We start from the raw sequence: 21,867 nt of genomic DNA on the forward strand, positions 1-21,867 counted from the left end.
GAAAAGTAACTCATAAATAAAACGCTAAACCAAACTGTCTTTGCGACCGTTATACATTTCATTCACGTTTTGAATCATCAGTGCAGAAGTTTTCTCACAGAATCAAGGTCATTCGGTTTCGATTCGGACAGTCTTAGTTTTGCCCAAAATATCAGGGGTAACGGTGTCGAAATTAACTGCAATGTAACAGTCGTCTTAGCTACACTAAGCTACCTTGCCAGAAGCGAGGGGTAGTGGCGAGTCGACGGTTCCGGTGTTCTTGGAATTTCAGGGCCACGAAATGACCTGGGACTGTCTTCACCGGACATAGTCTTACCCCCAGAAAGCGCGGTGGAAATGTGTTTGTTTTACAGACCCTACTACTGCATTTATACTGCGTTTTAGACGAAAACACCAAACACCACCATGCTAAATGGCTTAGTAAGATTATTAAAGCCCACATAGAAGTAACTAGCATTTTAAACGTTTGGAATACTTCGTCAAAAGGATAACTCAATTTCAATTCTGCTTTCACATAACCAACCTATCACGTTGAATTGCTTGCTTTAACTGTGACAAACGTGTCCTGTATTTAAAATGCTACACTTAAACTAGGACAACACTTGATATGCTGACTCAACCGACCAGTCGCACCGTTTATAGTTAAAAATCTTGACTTGACTGTGTAATTTTGCGAATGCTATGACTAAGAACTGATATATTCAATAATGACTAACTCAAAGCACTGGGTGTCGCAAAACACAGTCTGTCACATTAAACTTCAGTCTTTTCCCTTTTTAGCGCGTTCAAAATCATCAATGTCAATACCACAGATCAAACGTCGCAACATATAACAACGATTAATCATAGCTGTGACGCGAAATCTGACCTCAAACAATGACCCTTTTACGCAGAAAATATGCTACTGTAGTAGTAAGCGTATACGCACAATAATAAACATTCCACATTACAAACATGCAGTTGTACAATGTACAGCCGATATGAGCTATTGTGCAAGCTGATACGTCGAAATGTAAACCGCTTTGTTGTGAAGTTTAAATCACTGTGCGCGAATATTTAAAACGCTATGCTATTTATAACCTTAGATAACGCTATGCTATAATTCTATTACATTTGTTGATTTGTAAGAATTCGTTCAACTCATTATGTCTTGACCTGGCCAACTGATGACATGACTGGGAATTAAGGTAATTTACAAATAACTTGATTACAACTCTGCGCGGCTCACTTAAGACTTTTCGTGGCACATTCGTGTTCCGCTACTCACAGTTTGATAATAATCACTGGCTGAAGCATTGCAGACTTTTGAAACATTTGCACAGTTTGGCTGCAAATCTGTACAGCGCTGTGTTGATATTCGTCCGTGTATGACTGTATACCGTACACTGTATCGCGTTACGCACAATTCAGCAGCTTGTCATCAACACACAATCTGGGCTTTTGTTATTGCTTGACGCGTAACTCTGGTCTTTTTATTGAGCTTCCTACGGAGATGCTGATGCTATTCGAAGTATGTGTGCGAGCTTATCGGGTACTTTGAACCCCTTTGGGCGTAGAAATGGGCGTTGGCGCATATATTGGATGAGTAACTCTGTGTAACTCACGGATCTTGATATACTGTGAGTGGAATATTTTCTTGGTTATTAAAGCTGGTGAAACTTTGTTTTTATCTTGTATAGTCAGCTATAGAAAGATTCGTAAATAAAACCTTTGGGTAGAAGTAATATGTCCTCTACTTCATTTACATTAATCTGTAAGCATTGTTTGTTGTTTTTTTTTTAATACGACTTTTCTGTTGTTTATTTTGGTGTTATTTCGTGATTTAAAAAATAAAATTTATTGCGATTTTACGGAGCCAACAGATGTGAAGGAAATTAAACGGAAACTAAAAATCGGTTAATAAGCGATTTTAACGGGAATATTTTTCACCAACTATTATTAGAAAGAAATACAAAACCTGATGCTTGGGTGATTTTGACATCCGTCTATTTTTCTCTATTAAATCAGTTTCACGATTTCTATAAACGGGTGTTAAATAAAATAAAAAAATAACTGCTCAAATAAATAAACACCGAAAAAAGGCTTTCCAACTTCTGACTGCGTTTCTCTTCAACATATTATTTCGTATTTAGATGTTGAAAATGAATAAAAAATTATTCGATAGTTCAAAATGCTACCTACTTCTGTGTGGGATTCAATATTCTTACTAAGTCTTACTGCAACCTCTGACCAATATTATCCAAAATTTCGTATTCAGTTTAGATCTATAGCTGCGTTACAAGGCTTATCTTAGGACAGCAAATCACGCTTTGCATACAAAGTAAGCTATATCAAGCCTTGCATAGTTGCATACTATACCGCACCAGCTGTGAAATTTGCAGCACTGCTCAGCGCTGGGAGGTTTTGACGCAAGCCGGCGCTATTTTCGACCTTGTGAACTGCGTCGAGGTCACGGCTTGAGACTTAAGGGTGGATTACGTGATTTGCGCGCGCCCTTCATAGGGCAACGTCACGTGATAAGCGACAGATCGAACTGCACTGAACCGGGTTGTCATCGCTTCTTTACTTGCTTTTGCTGCTCTTGAAGTGCATTTGTAAATAAATGCGGAGATTTTAGCTCCATTAACTGATTACTTTCCTGTCTTGTTTATAGAAGAGTCAGATATGGATCTTACCAGCGTTGTAAACAAGTCATTTTAAATTGACTTAAGTCCCAGTCAAGTCATTTGTAAAACAACTTAAGTCCAAGTCAAGTCTTTTTGAATAAATAACAAGTCAAGTCCCAGTCAAGTCATAATTAGAGCAAGTCAACTTCAAGTCATGTCCTTGTTAAAAAATAAAATTTTAAACTGTTAAAATTTTTAAATTTGTATGATTATGAGCAATAACTGAACTAAAAATAAGAAAAAAACGCAACATATAGCAAGTAATTTGTTTTATGTGCTAAAATTAGGATAAATAGCTCAATTTTATAAAAAAATACTTGAAAAAAACTTTAAGTCAAGTCAAGTCATTTTTCCCAAATGACTTAAGTCAAGTCAAGTCGTTTGAAAACAGTGACTTAAGTGCACTTAGTGAAGTCATTGACTTAAGTCATTACTACACTGGATCTTACTGCCCGGTCAATGGTGGAAAACACAAATTTTACCCAGTTCAGTTTGGCAAAAAACGCAAAACCTTGTACATGAGGCCTATTTATATAAGAACATAAATTTAAACGTAGACAGAAAATCATGTTATTAGTGGGCTGGCTTGGATCCATTTGGGGGAGCTTGACAATATTTTTCTGGGATGACGTTACAGAGTTATTTTGTTACATGACGTCATAAAGAATTACTTACGAACACTTTTAGGTTAGAGATGTGTTACTTTCAATGAAAGAGCTACATTTCAAAGATATTATCGATTCCAAGTCTATAACTTTTCTTTTCGAGGGTGTGCTGAGGCGCACGACGCCTTTGAGCAAAATGTACAGAAATCTTCATGTTAAAGCGGCAAAGGAATTAGTTTTGATGCTTCGATTAATCTCCGCCACTTTCTCGAAACGATTTTTCCGCAGATTATGCTATTTTTAAATCAGCAATTTGTAACAAAATTTTCCAAGTTGAATTTCTTTGAAGCATTTATATTTTACAAGATGTTGAACTAATGGCAATGAAAGTTTTATGTGGTATCTTATCCAGCGCTAAACGTACCTTTAGTCCAAATGCATTCTAGTTTATCCTTCTGTGGACGTCAGATATTTCCACTCGTAGCAACCATCATTGAAATAGGACCAAGAATTAAAACAAGTTGTCTAGCTATAGGGTTTTATAAAATAATGATTTTCTAAAATGTAAAACATATCAAAACACAGTAGGCGTTCCTAACGAGATAAATAACGAAACTGAAATAGTTTTCTCGGACCTACAAGCAAGCTCCGATTTTTATCTATATAGAGAGTCGTTTTTCACGCTTCATGTCATAAACCGCAATACGTTCACTGCGCAGATTTTACAACGAAAAAAAATGGCGAATAAAATGACGGAAATTCGTAAAATATCTTTTCTGTGTTTTACAAAAAAAATGAAATCGCTGGCAAACAATTCTACAGTTTCTTGGTTTTACTTCGTTTTTAATCAAAACGGTCAAATTTAAATATAATTGTCAAACTCACAATCAAGTATATAACTATTATTTCTGTCTAAATCTAAAAGAAAAATCGAAACAAAATTCGTTGCTTAAACGAAAACAACAATGCAATGAAGCAGCTCGACAGATATTTAATACCGACAGGTTTACCCAAACGACAGCGGGTTAGGGACCTAACTAACTGATAACCCCTAACACTTTAGTTCTAATTTATCTTCATGCTTTCACTTTAATACACCGAAAGTCATTGCACATACGTAAGCCGTAGTCGTTGGTCAAAAAGCAGCCTCAAAAGTGCCAGATCTCAGTTGTTAAAACACATATGTGTGCATGTTTCGTTGGTTTCAGTTTATTTTGATTTTTTTTTTAATTTTTAAATCGCTACTGTGGCAGAATACGCTCAGCACACATTTAATAGTATTGGATAGTTACTGCGTTTCGCGTTCTTTTAACTGCGTTTTACTGCGGTTTTACAACACCTGCCTACTTCTGTATGGGATTTGATATTCCTATTAGCCTACGTCTTGCTACAACCTCCAACCATTTTCCCCAAAATGGCAGCAATTCGTAAAATATCTTTTAACATTTTTTGTTGCTAAAACAAAAACGCAATAAGGCAGTTGAACAGATGTTTATTACCGACAGGCTAAATTGATGGCTGCATATTTAACCGATAATCCTTAACACAACACATTACCCTTTTTATTCTGTTTTTTCTTTATATTATTACCAAGTATCTTATCACTACCGTGACAGAAATTGCACACGTTTATAATATAGGATAGTTACTGCGTTTCGCGTTTTTTAACTGTGTTTTACTGCAGCTTAAGCGCTAAACCGTTCATTGTGTGGCTAAATAAACACGTGTGGCGTTATTGCTCTCTTAAACGTTTAGCTTGGGTGCCGCCCCTAATTTATGAGGTCATATTGTAGCACACGCCACCAGTAGGATGCCTTTAACACCTTATGTACTTTGGGACAGGACTATATAGGCTTTCTAGTAAGACCTTTATTTAGTAGTTTTCTCTCTTCTTTTAAAAAAAATATGAAATATGATTGCTGAGCCCCTATGATATCCACTAATCATAACAGCTCGCATTTGATAGCTCAAAATAAATTTAGGCTCTTAATTTCTTTATTTGCATTCAAACCACCGAATGACAAGAAACAGATAAAAAATGCCACATATATTAAACATCTGCATCCACTTCCCACACTCTTTTAAACATTCTCTTTTAAGCATTCTCTTTAAATAGGCTAACAATTGACGTTCAGGATCCATATAGTTCTAAATTTCTTAATTTTTTCGATGTACACAATTTTTTTCAAAGATATACAAATTTGCCTACTTACTGTTACCCTTTCAATTCAATATATATACTGTTGCTACCAGACATAGTAGTACAAATCAAAAAGCAGCTCCTCTGACGAAGGTAGCTTGCATAGGTTGCCGAAACGTTAGTCAAGAATTAAAATTACCAGAGGAGCTGTTTTTTGATTTGTATTAGTATCACCCTGTCCTAAATAACAGGTTTCAACTACTAAAAGCTACGATAGTAAAGCATACCGTGATCTATACATGCCGAAGTATTACTGACCAACGATTGCGGCATACGCATAATAAAATACCGGGTGCTTTGGAAAGTTATAACCGAAATCAGTTCGTCTAATCAGAGCTGTTGCGCAAGTAAAGGAAGTCTTAAAAACATCTAGCCTGAATAAACAGTTTAATCTTCGACGACACTTTACATTTGGATCAGCGAAATTACAGCTTTTCTAAAAACAATCAAAAACCCTCGCAGTCCGCATAGCAACAGAGTCAACAGTAAGTAAACAGCAGTATAAGACCACGGCCGCGTTATTTTTAGCTCTTGCATCAACCTATGTGGTCCCTTTCCTTTGTAGCGCCAGCTAAAAGCAACCAACAGAGAGAGACTTCCAAAAACACCCATCAGTCAACTGCCTGACCTCGTCCGTACATTGCTCTGTGTGCCTGGAAAGCCGACACATACAGTGTAACTAGCACCACCTGTAACATTTCGCCAGTATGAGCTATAGGATTGAAATGTGGGCGCGACCGGTATTAAGTTACGCTGTAATAAGCGCTCGCCAAGCGTCTATGCTGGACACTCGGAATGCCAGCCGTGATTCAGAGCAACTGGACAAAAGGTAATTACTAGTAGCTGTGGCCCTTTAATTGGGACAACGCAAAGACACGGTTTCCGTAGAAATGCTGAGGTCCGAATAGAATTAAATCAGTTCCTATCTGGGAACCTTCGTTTAAATTGTTTTCCTGTGTGAGAAACCTTGTGTAGATTGAATTATATTGAGGGCCAGCGACTAATTTAATTTGCTGTACTCCGTGGCCAACTGACCGTGCTGATTAGTCACTTCGATATTCGTCTCCATTATAAGAGTAGAATAAATGTAGCTTCATAATTAATTGCTAAGCCAAAAAGTTTGAATAGACCGACATCAACCTCAGTAAGACATTTCGATATGAACTTGTATCACCTTCAAATCCTCAGTAAATGAGAAAATGATACACGTTCTTACACTTCTATATACGTAAAAAGCCTTCATTCAACGTCGCCTATTGCTGAACATGCTTTTCTCCGTTGTGGTTTATGAGAAAATAAATACGGAAAACCGCCATGCCTGTGTTAGCTCTGCTCTTTCAAGATTTGAAATGCTTTTCTTGGCGTAAAAATCAATCATCTATCTTGAGTTCGGAAAACATGGACGCTAACTAATAATATGACTTGATAACAATAAATGTATTATATAACATTCTAAAAACGGCCTGTATAGCAGGGGACGTGGCGTTATTTTGCACAATGTGCGCAAAAATGTGCGCACATTTTAAACTGCCTTAAAAAATGTAGAGTTAGATTTAGCTAAACTCTGTACGTTAGGTCTAACCCTTTCTAACTCTAACTCTTAAAGGCATTTTAAAATGTGCGCACATTGTGAAAAATAGTGCGCACATTTTTGATGGCAGTTTAAAATGGCCCACATTTTTTGCACATTTTGGCGTGCGCATTTTTGCGCACATTGTGCAAAAAATGTTCGCATCCCCATCTCCTGTATAGGCTTAAGATGCATTAGGGCTGTCACACTTTGTAAAACATCATCTAAATCCGACATAATACGTCAACTGTAAAATCCTTTCACAAAGTCGCAAAAATATATCTTCCGTTGCCAAACTTTACCAAACAATGAAAGACTTTAGCAAGAAAAACAGCATTTAGCCACTTCGCGATGTGAGATAAAAGCTAAAATGCCTCTACATCCGTTTATCCGCCTTGGAATCCGGAAAAAAGCGCCGGTCTCTAATCTGATTAAATCCGCCAGCACACTGCGCTTAAAAGGGGGCAGCTTTTTATTTGAGGGGGCAAAGCTCTTTTGTGTCCCGCTGGGCAGTCAACAATGGACGCGCGTCGGTAAAACACGGCTCGTCGCGAGTTTATTTACAAGGATTCCCGTGTAGTGAGAGACGGCCTTTGTCGCCGGTCAATAGACCGAAAGAACTTGGGCGTTTTAAAAGCAACTCGGCTGGGATTTGGACGCGTGACTTGCTGTTTGGCCGATAAACACTCGGCGCTCTTTGATGTTTGCAAGACGGCAACTAAATCGCGTTTGTGTGCCTTCTACTATTTGTAAGGCTTTGCAAGCAAGTAGCTTTAAAAAAAATAAGATTCAACAACATAACTTTAGTCCAAGTCAGGTCTTTTTCAAATAAATAATAAGTCAAGTCCCAGTTGAAGTCATTTGCCCAAGTCAATTCATAATTAGAGCTAGTCAATCCAAATCAAGTGCTTGTTACAAAAAAATTGTTAACTAAATTGGTCCGATTATTATAAGCAATAACTAAAAATAGCAAAAAAGCAACATATAGCAAGAAAATTGTTTTATGTGCAAAACTTAAGAATAATTACCCAAATTAAAAAAAAGCCTAATGAAAACTCCCTATTTCAACCCTTTAACAAATATTTTATCCAAAAGACATAAGTTAAGTTAAGTCATTGTCGCCCTTATCATTTGACAACACTGGTGTATTGCGATTTTGTAAGTCAAAAGGTGTCAAATGAGTTTTTGGTTTTTATATTTTACTTTCAACTTTTCTTTATATTTCCACTTCAAAACCTTAAAATATCAATTGGCCTGCAAAGTATTCCGCCAAATATCACAATTCGCCATACTGTTAAAAATCTGTAACCAATGTATTTCTAAATTAATGTAGTCCTAATCCCCCATATTCTTTATTTCGGGCATAATCCCATTTATAAACCTATATACTTCGCTCTGCGAAATATAGTGTATGCCCCTTTATACTGAGCAACTACGTGAATCGTAGACGACGCGACACTTGGAAAATTCCATAATATCTTTCAACACACTTTCAGTGCAGCCATAAGGCCTCTGTAAACAAAGTCTTTGTCCACTTACTGCTCTAACTCAGGGGTCGGCAACCTTTTTGCACTGCGGGCCGGTTTAAAACTAAAATTTTGTCGCGGACCGGCCTTAAAAACAACAAATGTTCAGGAAAGGAAATTTATGACATGACAACTTTAAATGCGAACTTTATGCTTGTTTTGCCGCAAAGAGATGCCCACATCTTAGAATTGTTGAACTTACTGGAACCCGCGAGCGGCATCCGGCCAGCCAACAATTTAGTTTAACCCAGCCCGCGGCTCATTTCAATAAAACTTTTAGAACTTTTTTTTTCTTAAATTACACTGGTATAACATAATTACCAATTCCTATATCCTTACTAGCTTCTCAAAATAAGGATATTTAAGTTCGTTTTTCAACAAAATTTTAATCTTACAACCCTGCTACGGACCGGTAACCAAGTCCTGGCGGACCGGTACCGGTCCGCGGACCGGCGTTTGCCGACCACGGCTCTAACTGACTAAATATCGGTTTGAATTTGAACTCTCCGAATTACTTGTGTACTCTGCGAGTCATAAACTACGCAATTACGTAAATATGGTATAGGAAGCCACATCACAATAATTTCCCTTATGCCTTTCAACACACTTTCAGTGAAACCATTGGACCCTGCTTTACCAAATATTCATTAAAAACCGAAAAAAAACATATACTTCCGCCCCTCACCCCAGTTTGTTATTGCTTGCAGTAGAAGCGGTTGGCGTGATTTAATAGAATTTTGACTTTTGCAAGTTATTCGTAAACCCTGCGAGTTATAAACTACGCAATTAAATATCGTATATTAATATCGTATACCACATCCCAATATTCCCCTGATCTCTTTCAACACACTTTCAATGTAACCGTAAGTTCTCGGCTACTCTATTCACCAGTATATATTAAAATGAGATAAACACATATATCTATTAAATAAACCGAAACCACTTGAAAACAAAGTGTTCCTCCACTCAGTACCTCAACTGTCTAATTATCGCTGAGCAATCAGCCCTCAGCTTGTTAGCGTTTGTAGTAGAAGCGGGTGGCATGTGGTTTGTAAGCGTGCCAGCGCCAGCTCCTTAGATGCTTGAAGGAGGCTCGAGCTTCAAGAGATACAAGCCAAACTCTCTCTTCGTGGCTTTGTGGCCGGTTTGCCTTCGGGATTTGTTTGTTGGTAAACTTGGACTGGTCTTTGGCGCTGGTTGTACGAAACTTAACCCTAACTCGAGTGGATGCTTATCACAACACTTGGCCTGTGGAATTTTCGCAGTGTTGTAAACAAGTAGTTTTAAAACAACTTAAGTCCAAGTCAAGTCATTCGTAAAATAAATTAAGTATAGGTCAAGTCTTTTTGATAAATCACAAACCAAGTCCCAATCAAGTCATAATTATACCAAGTCAATTTCAAGTCAAGTCCCCCCCCCCCCCCTTCAAAACTACAAAAATTGGTGACACTCGCTTGAATACAACCACAAAAGCAAAAACTACGAAAAACGAACTTTACATAGCAAGCAAATTGTTATGTAGAAACATTATAATCCAATGTTATAACGCAATGTTTAAAAAAACATTATAACCTTAGTAATTTGTCTGAAAGACTTAAGTCAAGTCATTTTAAAACAGTGACTTAAGTCAAGTAATCTACTTCAGTCATTACAACGCTGAATTTTCGCACTTCAGCCGCTTGTCAAAGCTTTGAATTACTTGTTTAACGATTTAGGGCCTTGACGTTATGCATAATTTACGTCGATTTTACAGGAAACAATATGAAAAAACAAAGTTGTAAGTTTTCCAAAACCAACTCCTTGTAAAATCTCACATTCTTGACTTAATTGTTGAAAAACAAACACTAATGTATAATGGGAATCTGTCCGTTTTTTTGACCCTTGCAAGATAACAGTTGACCTGAATTCCTGAGCAGTAAGTGCAGAATAGTCTACTCTAGAAAAGCTAGTAAAAAAATCTTAAATATTGATATACTGTACACTGATATAGATATAGTAGATCTTAATTCAAATATACTGAGGATGCCTTTGCCGACGAAATATATATCTGTTAAGATATTTTAATAGTGTCTGATATAAATTGCTAGCTTTGCTAGACTATTCTACAGAGGCAAATTATGTGTATTATATCATGTGTGCAATTATCGTTGGTCAGTAAGACTCCAGACAGGCCTAATCACATATGATGCACATTTTACTTGTTTGTATAAATGTCTTTAGTAACTTATTAAGCTTTGTGTGCGGTCTTCCTTCAATCTACGTTGTTTATTGTGTGAATAAAGCTCCGAGGGAGGTTATTAAATTACATTAAACCCTTGTGGAATGTTGCGTTGAATTGAAATCCGATAGGAAAGCGATTGAAGAAATTGATACATTGATGCTTTAAACGCAACATGTGTTATTGCTGGTAACTTAATTCCATTTATATCGACTTATAAAATGTTGTCACTGGAAATAAGCACTTTAAAATACTCTTACTATTGCTTACACTCGAAAAAAATTTTAATGAAAAGTTCATTCTTCTTATAAATTGCCCGTGCTAAATATTTCGGTTTTGTTTAATACAATTTGCAGCCTATAGGTAAATAAATTCATTACATATATTTTTCGACGCAGCTAAAAGATGACGGTGACTCCGGTAATACACCAAGTGAACTTTGAAATTGTATAGTTTTTTCCAACTGACAGGCTATTCAATATTCAAATTACCGAGAATAAAATATAGAAGAGGAGTAGGTATATGTTTTTTGTATATTATCCTAGAATTTAACGTATTTGTTAAGTTAACTACATTATCCCGGTTCTTCGAGTTAGCATTACTAAAACAAAATTTAAGGGAGAATTTTAAACGATGTAATTAGTCTGTGTAATGTGGTAACAATTTGTTGTTTTCAACTCATTAGAAAAATATAGACACTGTGTTTAGCTGTTTATTACACAGAAAGACAAATAATAAAAAAGCTGAGCAGTCACGACCATTGACAGTAGTAAATATTTGTTGGCAAGATTGTTTTCATTTTTTTACAGTAACGAAAAGAGTTGTCGAAATATAAATTGCAAGGAAGAAATAAATCTGGGAGAATAGATATTATAATTATACGTGATCCACCCAAACCAAGCACTAACTCGCACTCCAACCCAAATAAAGTTAGAAAGATTAAAGCCTGAACGAAAATGTGGTAGGATGCTAGACCAGCTACGAATTATGTACAACTGAACCACCAAGTCTTAATTTAAACATTTTCTTATTGGAGCAAAATTGACAATGAACACATTCCGCTAGACGGCGTGGCAGAGCACGTGAGTCTGAATTTTACAGCAAGCGATAAAATGTGTGTTGTGCGTTGTATAAGAAAGATATGCGCAATAAATGATTTAAAACATAGGGTATAGCTTTCCAATAAATAACGATGTGCACAAGAAAAAAGTGACGGGCGAACGAAAATGGTTTAATACTGACACAAACACCAAATATGTCAACAAAAATGACAAACACCATTTGGCAATATTCGTTGATTCAACATAATTACGATCAACCGACCCCGAAGCTATTTATACAAATAAATAAATAAAAGTAGATTTTTACATCGAAAACTTTGTTTTAATTTATAAACGTAGCGCAGCTTTCTAACAAACGATATAAACCTATGTATGAAAAACTTTGGAATTCATTAAAAAGGTTGCGTTAGGCCTATAGCTTATCTACAGTTTGCCGTGGCGTATGCGAGTTAAAATCTTTTTTATGGTAAGTAAGACTATTTAACAAAGGCTGTTAAATTCAGCTTCACACAATAAAATCAATAACTGTATTTTAACATTGCCGCAGCGTCGGAAATTAATAATTAAAGTCCTCGTAATTGCGCAGTATTCTCGGTGAAATCAAGACTGTAGCATAGGAAAGTAGGTTGGTTACACCTTTTGTAATTCCTTAATCAAACCTTAAAATTTTGACTTTTAAAACTTGCAAAATACAAATCAATGGAAATGTAAAGAAACAACTTCAATTTCCAGCCATCGATCACAAAGGGCTTCATTGGTCTGAGGTTCACTGTTAGATTGGATGTTGTAAGCCGAAAGAGATCGAGCTATATATACCCCATTCCTCTCATACATGTGCATTAAAACCTTTAAAAATACGCTTTAATGTCTATCTATGAGTTCTACCACTTGATAAATTATACAAAGTGTTTAAAATAGCAACAATCGCAATGTTCTTGTATAATAAATTTAATATTTGACGAAATAGGAAATATCAAAGACCATGCAAAAGTAGGCCATATTTTAGACATTTCGAATAACCCTTAAATAATGTTTAATATCATTTTCAAAATAGTAGTTAACACATTGCATTTTTTTAACGGGAGCTTTTGGCAGTGATGATTTAGCAAATAAAAAATACTCGCTCGATATAGCTGGTGTTTCCAACCAGCAAAGCGCTAAACTCTGTTGCATTGAATGTTGTACAGCCATGACCCACCGAGCTATACCCCATAACTCTCATATATGTTAGGCCTAACCTTTAAACATACGCTTTAAAGTTTCTAATTGAACCATTTTAAGCGAGTTTAACGATCGCACTTCTGGCCGCAACACTTTGGGTTCCACGAAATCAACCAAGCGAACAGGGTAACAAACAATTCCTGCTCCTGTTAAGCCTTTGTAATCCCACTTCCAACTAAAGGGTTTTCGAGTTTTTGAGGATGATAAATTAGCATTTAAGCCGCGATTTCAAAGGGTGCTGCAGTGTCAGCTGCAACCAGCTGTTTTTGCAATCTACATTTTCAGTGTGATTTATTAAAAAAAAAAACAGTTTAATCGCATAATGGTTGTAAGTTGCATATGTAGACGTAAAATGTACACCAAAACCATGCTTCCGAGTGGACTTACACCAGTTTTTCACGCTGATTTTAATCTGCTGTCAGTTTGAGAAAATTATGTGGGGAGTGTGTTGTATGACAACCCTACAAGTGGATCGCTATATTTCCACCCTGTTTTTGTAATGTAAACTGGTTAAAATGCAGGCTGTAGGGTCGGGGCCGGTCTCTGGACTCGAAGAAATCGCAAATTTGGCCGAAGTCGGAGGTTGTTTTAAAATGACTCCGAAATCCTGTTTTTGTGTAAGATCAATCTAAATAGGAACGCGGGGATTAAGAACGCCTATTCGAAGCCTTGCTAGTTTGCCTTCCGCCCTATTTTAGTTCAGTGGACGGATGGAATACAAGCAGTAGAACCGGACTCGGGACTCGGGACTCGATGAAATCGCATGTTTGGCCGGAGTCTTACTCGGGTTGTTTTGAAACGACTCCGTAACCCAGACTTTGAGTAACATCAAACAAATTGTGAACGCGACCTTGAAGAAGACCGGTTAGCCTATAAACCTTATTAAGTTTCGCCCTTTGGTGGACCGATTAAAGTCAGACTCGACAAAATCGCATATTTGGGGGGGGGGGTGTTTTAAACCAACCTTCCCGCCCTGATTTAAGCAACATCAATCAAAGTGGAACGCGACCTTTAGAAGCGACATTCTGCCCTTTGCTAAGCCAGTTAAAGTCACAATGTACTTTGTTTTTTCTGCCGGAGTCCAACTCGGGTTGTTTTAAACCGACTTCGCAACCCTGACTTTAAGTAGGAACTTCATCTTTAAGAAAACGAGTCTAAACCTTATTAATCTGCCCTTTGCTGAGCCGAGTCGTATCCGAGGTACGGAAGGAGTACTCCGAATCATCCACCGGCTCTTGGGTGTTCTTCTTGTCCTTGGAGCAACAAGGGATCAGGATGTCCCTCCAGTAGACGAAGCATAGGATCATACAGATCAGATTGATGAGAAGGTTGATGTGATGAGGGATCAACATCATCCAGCGATCCCGGTTTATTCTGGAGACGTACATCACTCCGGAGGCAGCTACTACGTCGTTGAGGATGCAGCAGGTTGCTATGACGACGGAGCGGAAGATGCATTGGCGGAATTTCTTCTCTTTTTTGTCGGGTTTCGGTACGGTGCTACTGTTGGAAAAAGAACAAGAGAAAAAAATAATTGGGCATTTGCCAGGTCTGAAGTTAATGGGATGAAATTAAATTGGGCAAAAAATCATAAAAGTTTTTGTTTTAATGCATCTGACAAACAGTTAACTTATTTAAACTTAACTTTGGCTTGGCGAAAGATAATAGGCCTTTCTCGACTAACTGAGTAATTTAAATTGATTGGGAAATAAATTATAAAATAATGAAAAACTAGGAAAATTACCTTTATTGTCTATAAGCTAACCCTAATCTAACTCAAAACAATGTATAAACGGTACTAATGGCTGTATGAGTATCCGAGAGAAATAGATACTCCAATATATTATGTGTAGAATATATTGACAGAAAATCTTACTTCACTTCATTGGACGAGGCGCCACTTGACTTTCGTTTTGCGTTGTCCAAGCTCTCCTTTCGTTTCTGAATAAAACAACAGGAATTTGGTGAGTTTGCAGATAAAGTGATTGACAGCACGATTATCGGGACATTCTATAGTAAGGGTTTGGCCGAAGGGTTAACGACATCTTTCAACTAGCTGTTAATTTCAACAATATTCAAGTTAACATTTAACGATTACACTCACGTTAAAGTTCGACATTGTTCTGTATTTTTGACCCCAAATTGATCGCAAAGTAGTATATAGAACCGATTACAGTGAGGTGTACCTTGTGAACCAGTAGAGGGTGAACGTAGAGCCATAGAAGTAGCAGCTGGTTGCTGAAGTATCCCACGGTGTACATGATATACCACACCTTGAAAGTCGGGATCAGCCGCGGTTTCAACTCGCAACCCTGGGAGCATGAACGGATTACACTGCTTGTCGGTTGTTTTATATTAACATAAACAATGTCGTTGTTATATTCAAAGGTCTTCTTGTAGGATATACGGTTGCCTATTGTTTAGATTTACTTTACGCTTTCGTTAATTCAACGTTCAAGATGATTAATAGCCCCAATCAGTGACATCCAGTTGCAAACCTACCTTTTTAAAAAAAATTCAAAAACCTAAAAAAAAAAGTTACGGTTGAAATCAATGCATTGAATCGCAAAATCGGACAAGTACTGATGTTAGGACTCTTTTGGGAAATCAGATTTCGGTGCGCTGGTCTAGAATCCTTGCGCATTTTGTCCGAATGTTTATATTACTAGTATCATTTGTGTTAGGGTGTGAGTTTGGGTTATTATTGCTATATTTAGTCTCCCATTTTAGTGTATTAATTGCAATTACAATTTTGACAACTCGTTTCGTTATAGAATTCTAGACCAGTGCCGGTTTTGGCTCCGATCAGTCATCCCAAATTTGTTAATATATTTGATCGAAGTACACTGAAAGCCTTTCAGTGTACTAATGATATGTTAGCCGTAATCGTTGGTCAAAAAGCAGCTTCAGAAGGGCTAGATCTCAGTTGTTAACACTCATATGTGTGTACATATGTTTTATTGTATATATATTTGATCGACTGAATATATATATTTTCTTTGTCTCAATTTTTTTGGCATAGTTGTGAGATACGTAAGCAAATTACCTCCTGAGTTGCGATGTATCTCCTCCAAACCAGCTGGCCAAAAGTTGGAACCGCAAAGGTCGTTGTAAAACCGACGATGCTGACCCAACTAATGACCTTGGAGCATTTGGTCGATAGGTGGCGTAGCATGGGGTTGGCGTAGAGCGCTCTCTGGCGCCACCACAGGAAGGTGAAAGTGCAGAGGAGTGCTCCGGAGTAAACGAAAGAGGAGAGGAAGATTGTAATCTCACAAAGCTTGGAGGAGCTGCCTCCTGTTTGGGAGTTAGGAAAAATAAACAAATTTAGGATTTCGGACATAAGACCAAAACACAACATCAACGTCGGAATAAAACACAGTTCGGAATAGAACCAAAATAGAACTAAAACCTAATAGTCGTAATAACGTATAAATCAGAATAAGTCCTAAATCCGTCGGAATAAGACCAAAATAGGACTAATAGTCGTAATACACGAAAAAATTGGAAAAAGTCCTGGAATCGTCTGAATTACTTTAAACCTAACCCTTTTTTAGCCCCACCCATTACCCACCAATAGCCCCACACGGGGCTAAAAATATGCGGTGCTAAAACAGCGTCGCCCTTGAACTATAGGTAGGGCGCCCAAACGTCGACACCATAGCGGCCCCTGCCAGATCCATGGCTCTCAATCGTCCCATACCCTCTCCCCACAATTTTAGGCCTTATTGCCATAAAATTAGGACGTTTAACGGCAGATTTATGTCTCATTCAGACTATTAAGTTCTTATTCTGTCGCGGATATTACTGTGCATTTGACTTAATTGTCGTTGGTCTTGATACTATGGTTTTATAGATTTCTCTGCTTTAGGTGGTATTGTTTTTAAGGTGCGTGTTCCACAAATTTACGTTCATTATGCAAGAATCTATAACCTATCTTGATGTACCGATACCACGCATCGGGTGTCAGCTCTGGTCCGATAATATCGTACATTCCAAATTATGACGTCATATAAGGATAGATGCGCACCTGCTAGTAAATCGAGTTTTCAGGCTTAGATTCTTTATCAAGCTAGAACAAATTTATGCGATAAAGTAAAGATTTAAAGCATGTAATAGGAATTTCCGATGCTTGCGTTTTATTTTGACACCCGATGTATTTGACATATCACCATCGGATACAAAATGACGTCATTATAATCAGGGATGGCCGATACTTGATATTTCATTACGATAACGATACCCGATATATTTGACATAAAGTATCACTATCCGACTCGATACTAAACGACGTCATTTATAACTTTGCTCAAACAAGCCAAAAAATAAAATTGAAGCGTTTTTTAGTATATTTTCCAAATTTGCGGGAAAAAATTTCCTTTATTGTAAAGAAGTTTAGTTACCTTTAGTTTAATATTTTTGATAAATTAATCTTTCAAGGTACCAAACATTGCGCTGGATGGCAAATCATCCCGAATATTCCTACTAAAATTTAATATAGTATCGGCACCGTTTCCACCCTAGTATCGGACGAGTACCGATACTACCACTTGGTATCGGGTATCGGCTCCGATCAGATAATATTAAAAAAAGATGCTAAACGAACCCCTTAAAAATTTCTCGCGAAAATCAGTTTGTGAACCACTTTAAACAAAATACCTGCTGTGAAGAGATAAAACTGAGCTGTGGCGACAAAAAGAAGATCAAAGACCGCGGCTCCGATGCAGACTCGGTGGAGACGAGCTCCCATTACTTTACGCGTCCTTCCCTTTGATCCTGAGTGAAATAAGTTGGCCGGATTACTCGGCTGTTTTAAAACAACATGTCCTTGCTTGTTTCGGGCTGTTCTATGACACTTTGTAAATCGCTGGCTTAAGAAGTTAGTCCTGGCTGAAAATGAGTTTGATCTTTCCGGCAGGTGAATTTATCTTTTAATGACAACAAAATACAGTAAAGAATTTCTACCGGAACGGCGCTTTAGTTACATAGTATTTTTTATCTCTGGTTTTACAAGATTACTTTTTTTTGTAAATTTGTGACATCGTCTTTTAGAAATTTCATACGTTTAAGCAAGAAATGTTTTTAATGTTTCGGCAGGAAAATTATTCTATTTTCACCCCTGCTAAATACTACTAATAAATAATTCAAAGAAATTAACTTCAATTTTTTCTGAAAAGTTTTAGTCGCGAATTTTTTTAATTACTACCTTTCAAGAAATTCTCTTTTATAAACAATTTGCGAGCTTCTTGAAGTTTCATTACGGTTGTTTTACACGCATTAGTATGTATCTTTAATTCGTGAAATATATTAACAATTAACTGTTTCGCGAAACCAACATGGGCAGAGTAACGCAATTGAACGTGCCCAACACCATAAAAGTATATTTTAAGCCTTTGAGTTTAAAGTTGCTATATGATCGTGTGCGCCAGTCGACATCCAAAACTTGCAAGGTTACTCCGCTGGACAACATCGTTAAAACAACAGCAGCAGCAGCAGCAGCAGTAAAATAAAAACGGCGCCGATATCACCCAAGTATCGTACTACTACTTGGCATAGGGACATATCTATTACCTAAGCGTCTGCCGACATCCAAAACTTTTAAGGTTACGCTCAGCAATATTCTAAATAAACAGCGCAGTAAAATAGAAACGATTCAGACGATATTTTACCTTCAAATTGGTGAGTGACGTGGCGCAGTTCGTCCTTGACCAGTCTGGCGAGCAAATAGATGAAGGCCAGAGTGCAAAGGTTGACCAGCACTTGGGTGGCAATCCAGGTTTTGCGCGCGTAAGTTGGCACCTGAGCTGGTGTGAGGTTAGAAAATGGGATGCTGCTATTGGTCAAAGCACTTGTGGTGAACATGCTGCTGCCGAATTCCGCCTCTGGTAAGTCTCCCATGGTGTTTTTTTGGAAAAACTTTGTGTTTAAGCAATAGGGCACAAGCCTAATGTTTGCCTTTATGGCGTCCTGGAAAAATTGGCAGATAAGTTAATCTATTATGTCGGTGCTCTATCACAAAAAAGAAGCAATAACTGTATATAAAAGCGAAGAACAATTATGACTGGTCTCTCTTCCTCAATAAACTTCCCAGAACACACATTTTTTTCTTAAATAACTGTAACTAATGTTGCTGTATAGCGTTACTTTCAATCAGCTTTTCATTTCAGCCTAACGGGCATGTTAGAAATAATCTTAACAAGTAACTAGACGGGGGTGCGGTTGTTGTATATTTTGTCAGGGGATATATTTTCAGGGCTTAGTGTTTATTTTCAATTTTTACTTTATTTTAATTTTTTTTTTTTTTATTTTTTTTTTTAATATTTTGTATTGTGTACTTTATATTATATATTTTGTTTTTCATTTTCCTTAACTTGTTTCTGCAAGCAAAAACAGATATGGGCCGAAAACTTCCCCACTTAAAATATGCCTTTGATGCGAAAGGGGTTCAAATATGGCGTAGAATTTGGGGAATGATCGAAACATATATTTGATAAATAGAATTTACTTAGATAATGCATATGGCTATTTTGTTAAATTTTGACCAGCTTACGTGTTTGAAAATCAAATATTATCATTCTCTTAAAGACTAAAAATGGTTTAACGCCTATGGTTTGCTATACTTTTGCAAACTTTCACTAGGTAATTTTTTACCATAGTTTGGTCCGAGCAATCACTGTTAAAAGAGGCTTTAAATCTGTCGTTTCAAACAATATGAAAAACACTATTACGTGCCTAATACGCAAACTATTAAATCGAAAGTTTTGCTAGATAAGTTTAGGCCTGATGTTGGTATGCTGGTTGGAGCAAGATGCACAACAGGTGCTAACAGAGAGGCGTAGACTGCCTTAAGATTTCGCATTTAAACTTGCGGCGGTAAATACACCCTATTGACACTTAATTATTAGGCGAAGCTTATCGCGAAGTAATTGGTCGCCCCAAAAAATGCTGACGCCGCATTTAAAGCAAGCATTATAAATGTGTCGCCGATATTCTGCCTTGAACATCCCTACTCGAAATGCTTTCCTCCGTTAATTGTACGGTGGGTGAAACTTTATTCACGGCCTTACCTCTTTGTGTATTACCGCGACAATACGATGAAATACGATTTGGAGAATATTGGAAACATCGTATTTGGAGAATATTTGCTATTTGCACCTGTTCTGTATGTTACTCCAATTCAACATATCTACACACAATTATAAGCTGTGTATAATAATATAATAACTTATGGCTTTGAAGCGAAGGGGGTTCAAATATGGCATAGATTTTGGCAAATGATCGAAACATACATTTAATCAATAAAAATTTACGTAGATAATGCTTACGGCCATGTTATTACATTGTGGTCAGCTAGCATGTTTAAAAAGTCAATATTTTCATTCTCTCTAAATGAGTTAACGTCTATGGTTTGCTATACTTTTTCCAACTTTTACTGTGTAAATTTTTACCATGCCTTGGTCTGAGCAATCACTGTTGAAACAGAGTTTAAATCTGTAGTTTTGAGCAATATGCAAACACGTTTATGTGCCTAATAAGCCACGTTTTATATTGAAAGTTTTGCCAATTTAAATCCAATAAACGCAAGATTTATTTATTTATGACGCCATGTTATGACGTAGCTTTGTAACGTCGTCGTTAAGAATGCGTTAAACTTAAGCTTTTTGTTGTTGCGGCCCTTGTATAATTATATTTGCTTAGACCTGGTGTTGATATGTTTAAATGGTGCAACAATTACAACATGTGCTAACAGAGATGTGTACACTGCCTGTAGGATTCGCATTTAAATTTGCGGTGGTAAAATATTTTGTGTTGTAAGAGCAATAGGTTTTTTTACTTAGAGAGGCCTCTTTATGAAAGGCAAGTCGCATGTGCATAGTTTTACTAGGCAAGCCACTTCCAACACAAATGTTGCACGCGCGGGACAATAGGGCGCAGCAGGGATGCCAGCAGCCGCCTCGTCGCGACGCAAGCTGGACAAAGCAAGCGAATATGAACGAATTCTGTATGAAAGTTTTTCTGCTGCTAGATGGCTGTCGTTAGCTACAAAGTGCTAAAACGCAATATTTCAGGTTTTTACCCCCCAAGCAAAGGCCCCTGGGAGTGCAGCCTCATAAACTTTTACAAAGCACCTACATACCACTCTACGCCATGTCTGAAAATTTGAAGGTTCTACGATGTCTACTTTTTCTATAAAGCTTCGGACAAAAGTCGGTCTGAAACAAACCATAGGAAACCATAGGAAACCATAGGAAACCAAAAAAGAATAACGGCAAAAACAAGATATGTCCCGAAAATAAATTTTCGGCCCATATAATAACGTACGATGCCGAAGTCAAGAAATATCATTTTTTCTACATTCGTTTGCTATGCTACTCAGTGGCAAAAAGTACCACTGGCGGGAACATTGCACCTAAACTGCCGCAGATAATGCGAGCTTTTTCTAAACATTTTTTTGTCTAAAATCTGTGAGCCTGTTGTACTGTTTTGGCGCAATTAAACATAGTCAGTTATCCTCTCTACAAATCAGTACAACTGACCCTTTTTAATTAAGGTAAGCTATACCTGTAAGTCTACAATAGAACAAAAACAACACTTCTCGTTGTTGAGGTTTTTAATTTCACCTCAAACACAAGTGTACGACGCTGGGCGTCTCTGGGACATTTAAACGGCCATTCAAATGTTCGAGCAAATATTTGTCGACGTTTATTGCTGTGGTCGGCACTACAGGCGCTGATCTAGGAAATTATTTCAGGGGGAACATGACAATTTTTTCAGGGATGACGTTGCAAAGTTACGTCAT

General features: G+C 37.3%; 1 protein-coding gene across 1 annotated transcript; it reads right to left on the minus strand.

The window, feature by feature from the left end:
- Nucleotides 1-14,111: 14,111 nt before the first annotated feature.
- On the minus strand, nt 14,112-18,965 carry LOC146134561 (uncharacterized). Its single transcript, XM_083397840.1, has 6 exons — nt 18,737-18,965; nt 17,727-17,843; nt 16,114-16,364; nt 15,254-15,379; nt 14,944-15,008; nt 14,112-14,570 (listed from the first exon to the last, which is right to left on the minus strand). Exons 1-6 carry the CDS (start codon nt 18,963-18,965, stop codon nt 14,222-14,224), a joined length of 1,137 nt encoding a protein of 378 aa, XP_083253966.1. The 3' UTR covers nt 14,112-14,221.
- Between the last annotated feature and the right edge of the window lie 2,902 nt (nt 18,966-21,867).

Source organism: Ascidiella aspersa, chromosome 9 (assembly GCF_963924565.1).
Source record: "Ascidiella aspersa chromosome 9, kaAscAspe10.2, whole genome shotgun sequence".
NCBI classification, from domain to species: domain Eukaryota; kingdom Metazoa; phylum Chordata; class Ascidiacea; order Phlebobranchia; family Ascidiidae; genus Ascidiella; species Ascidiella aspersa.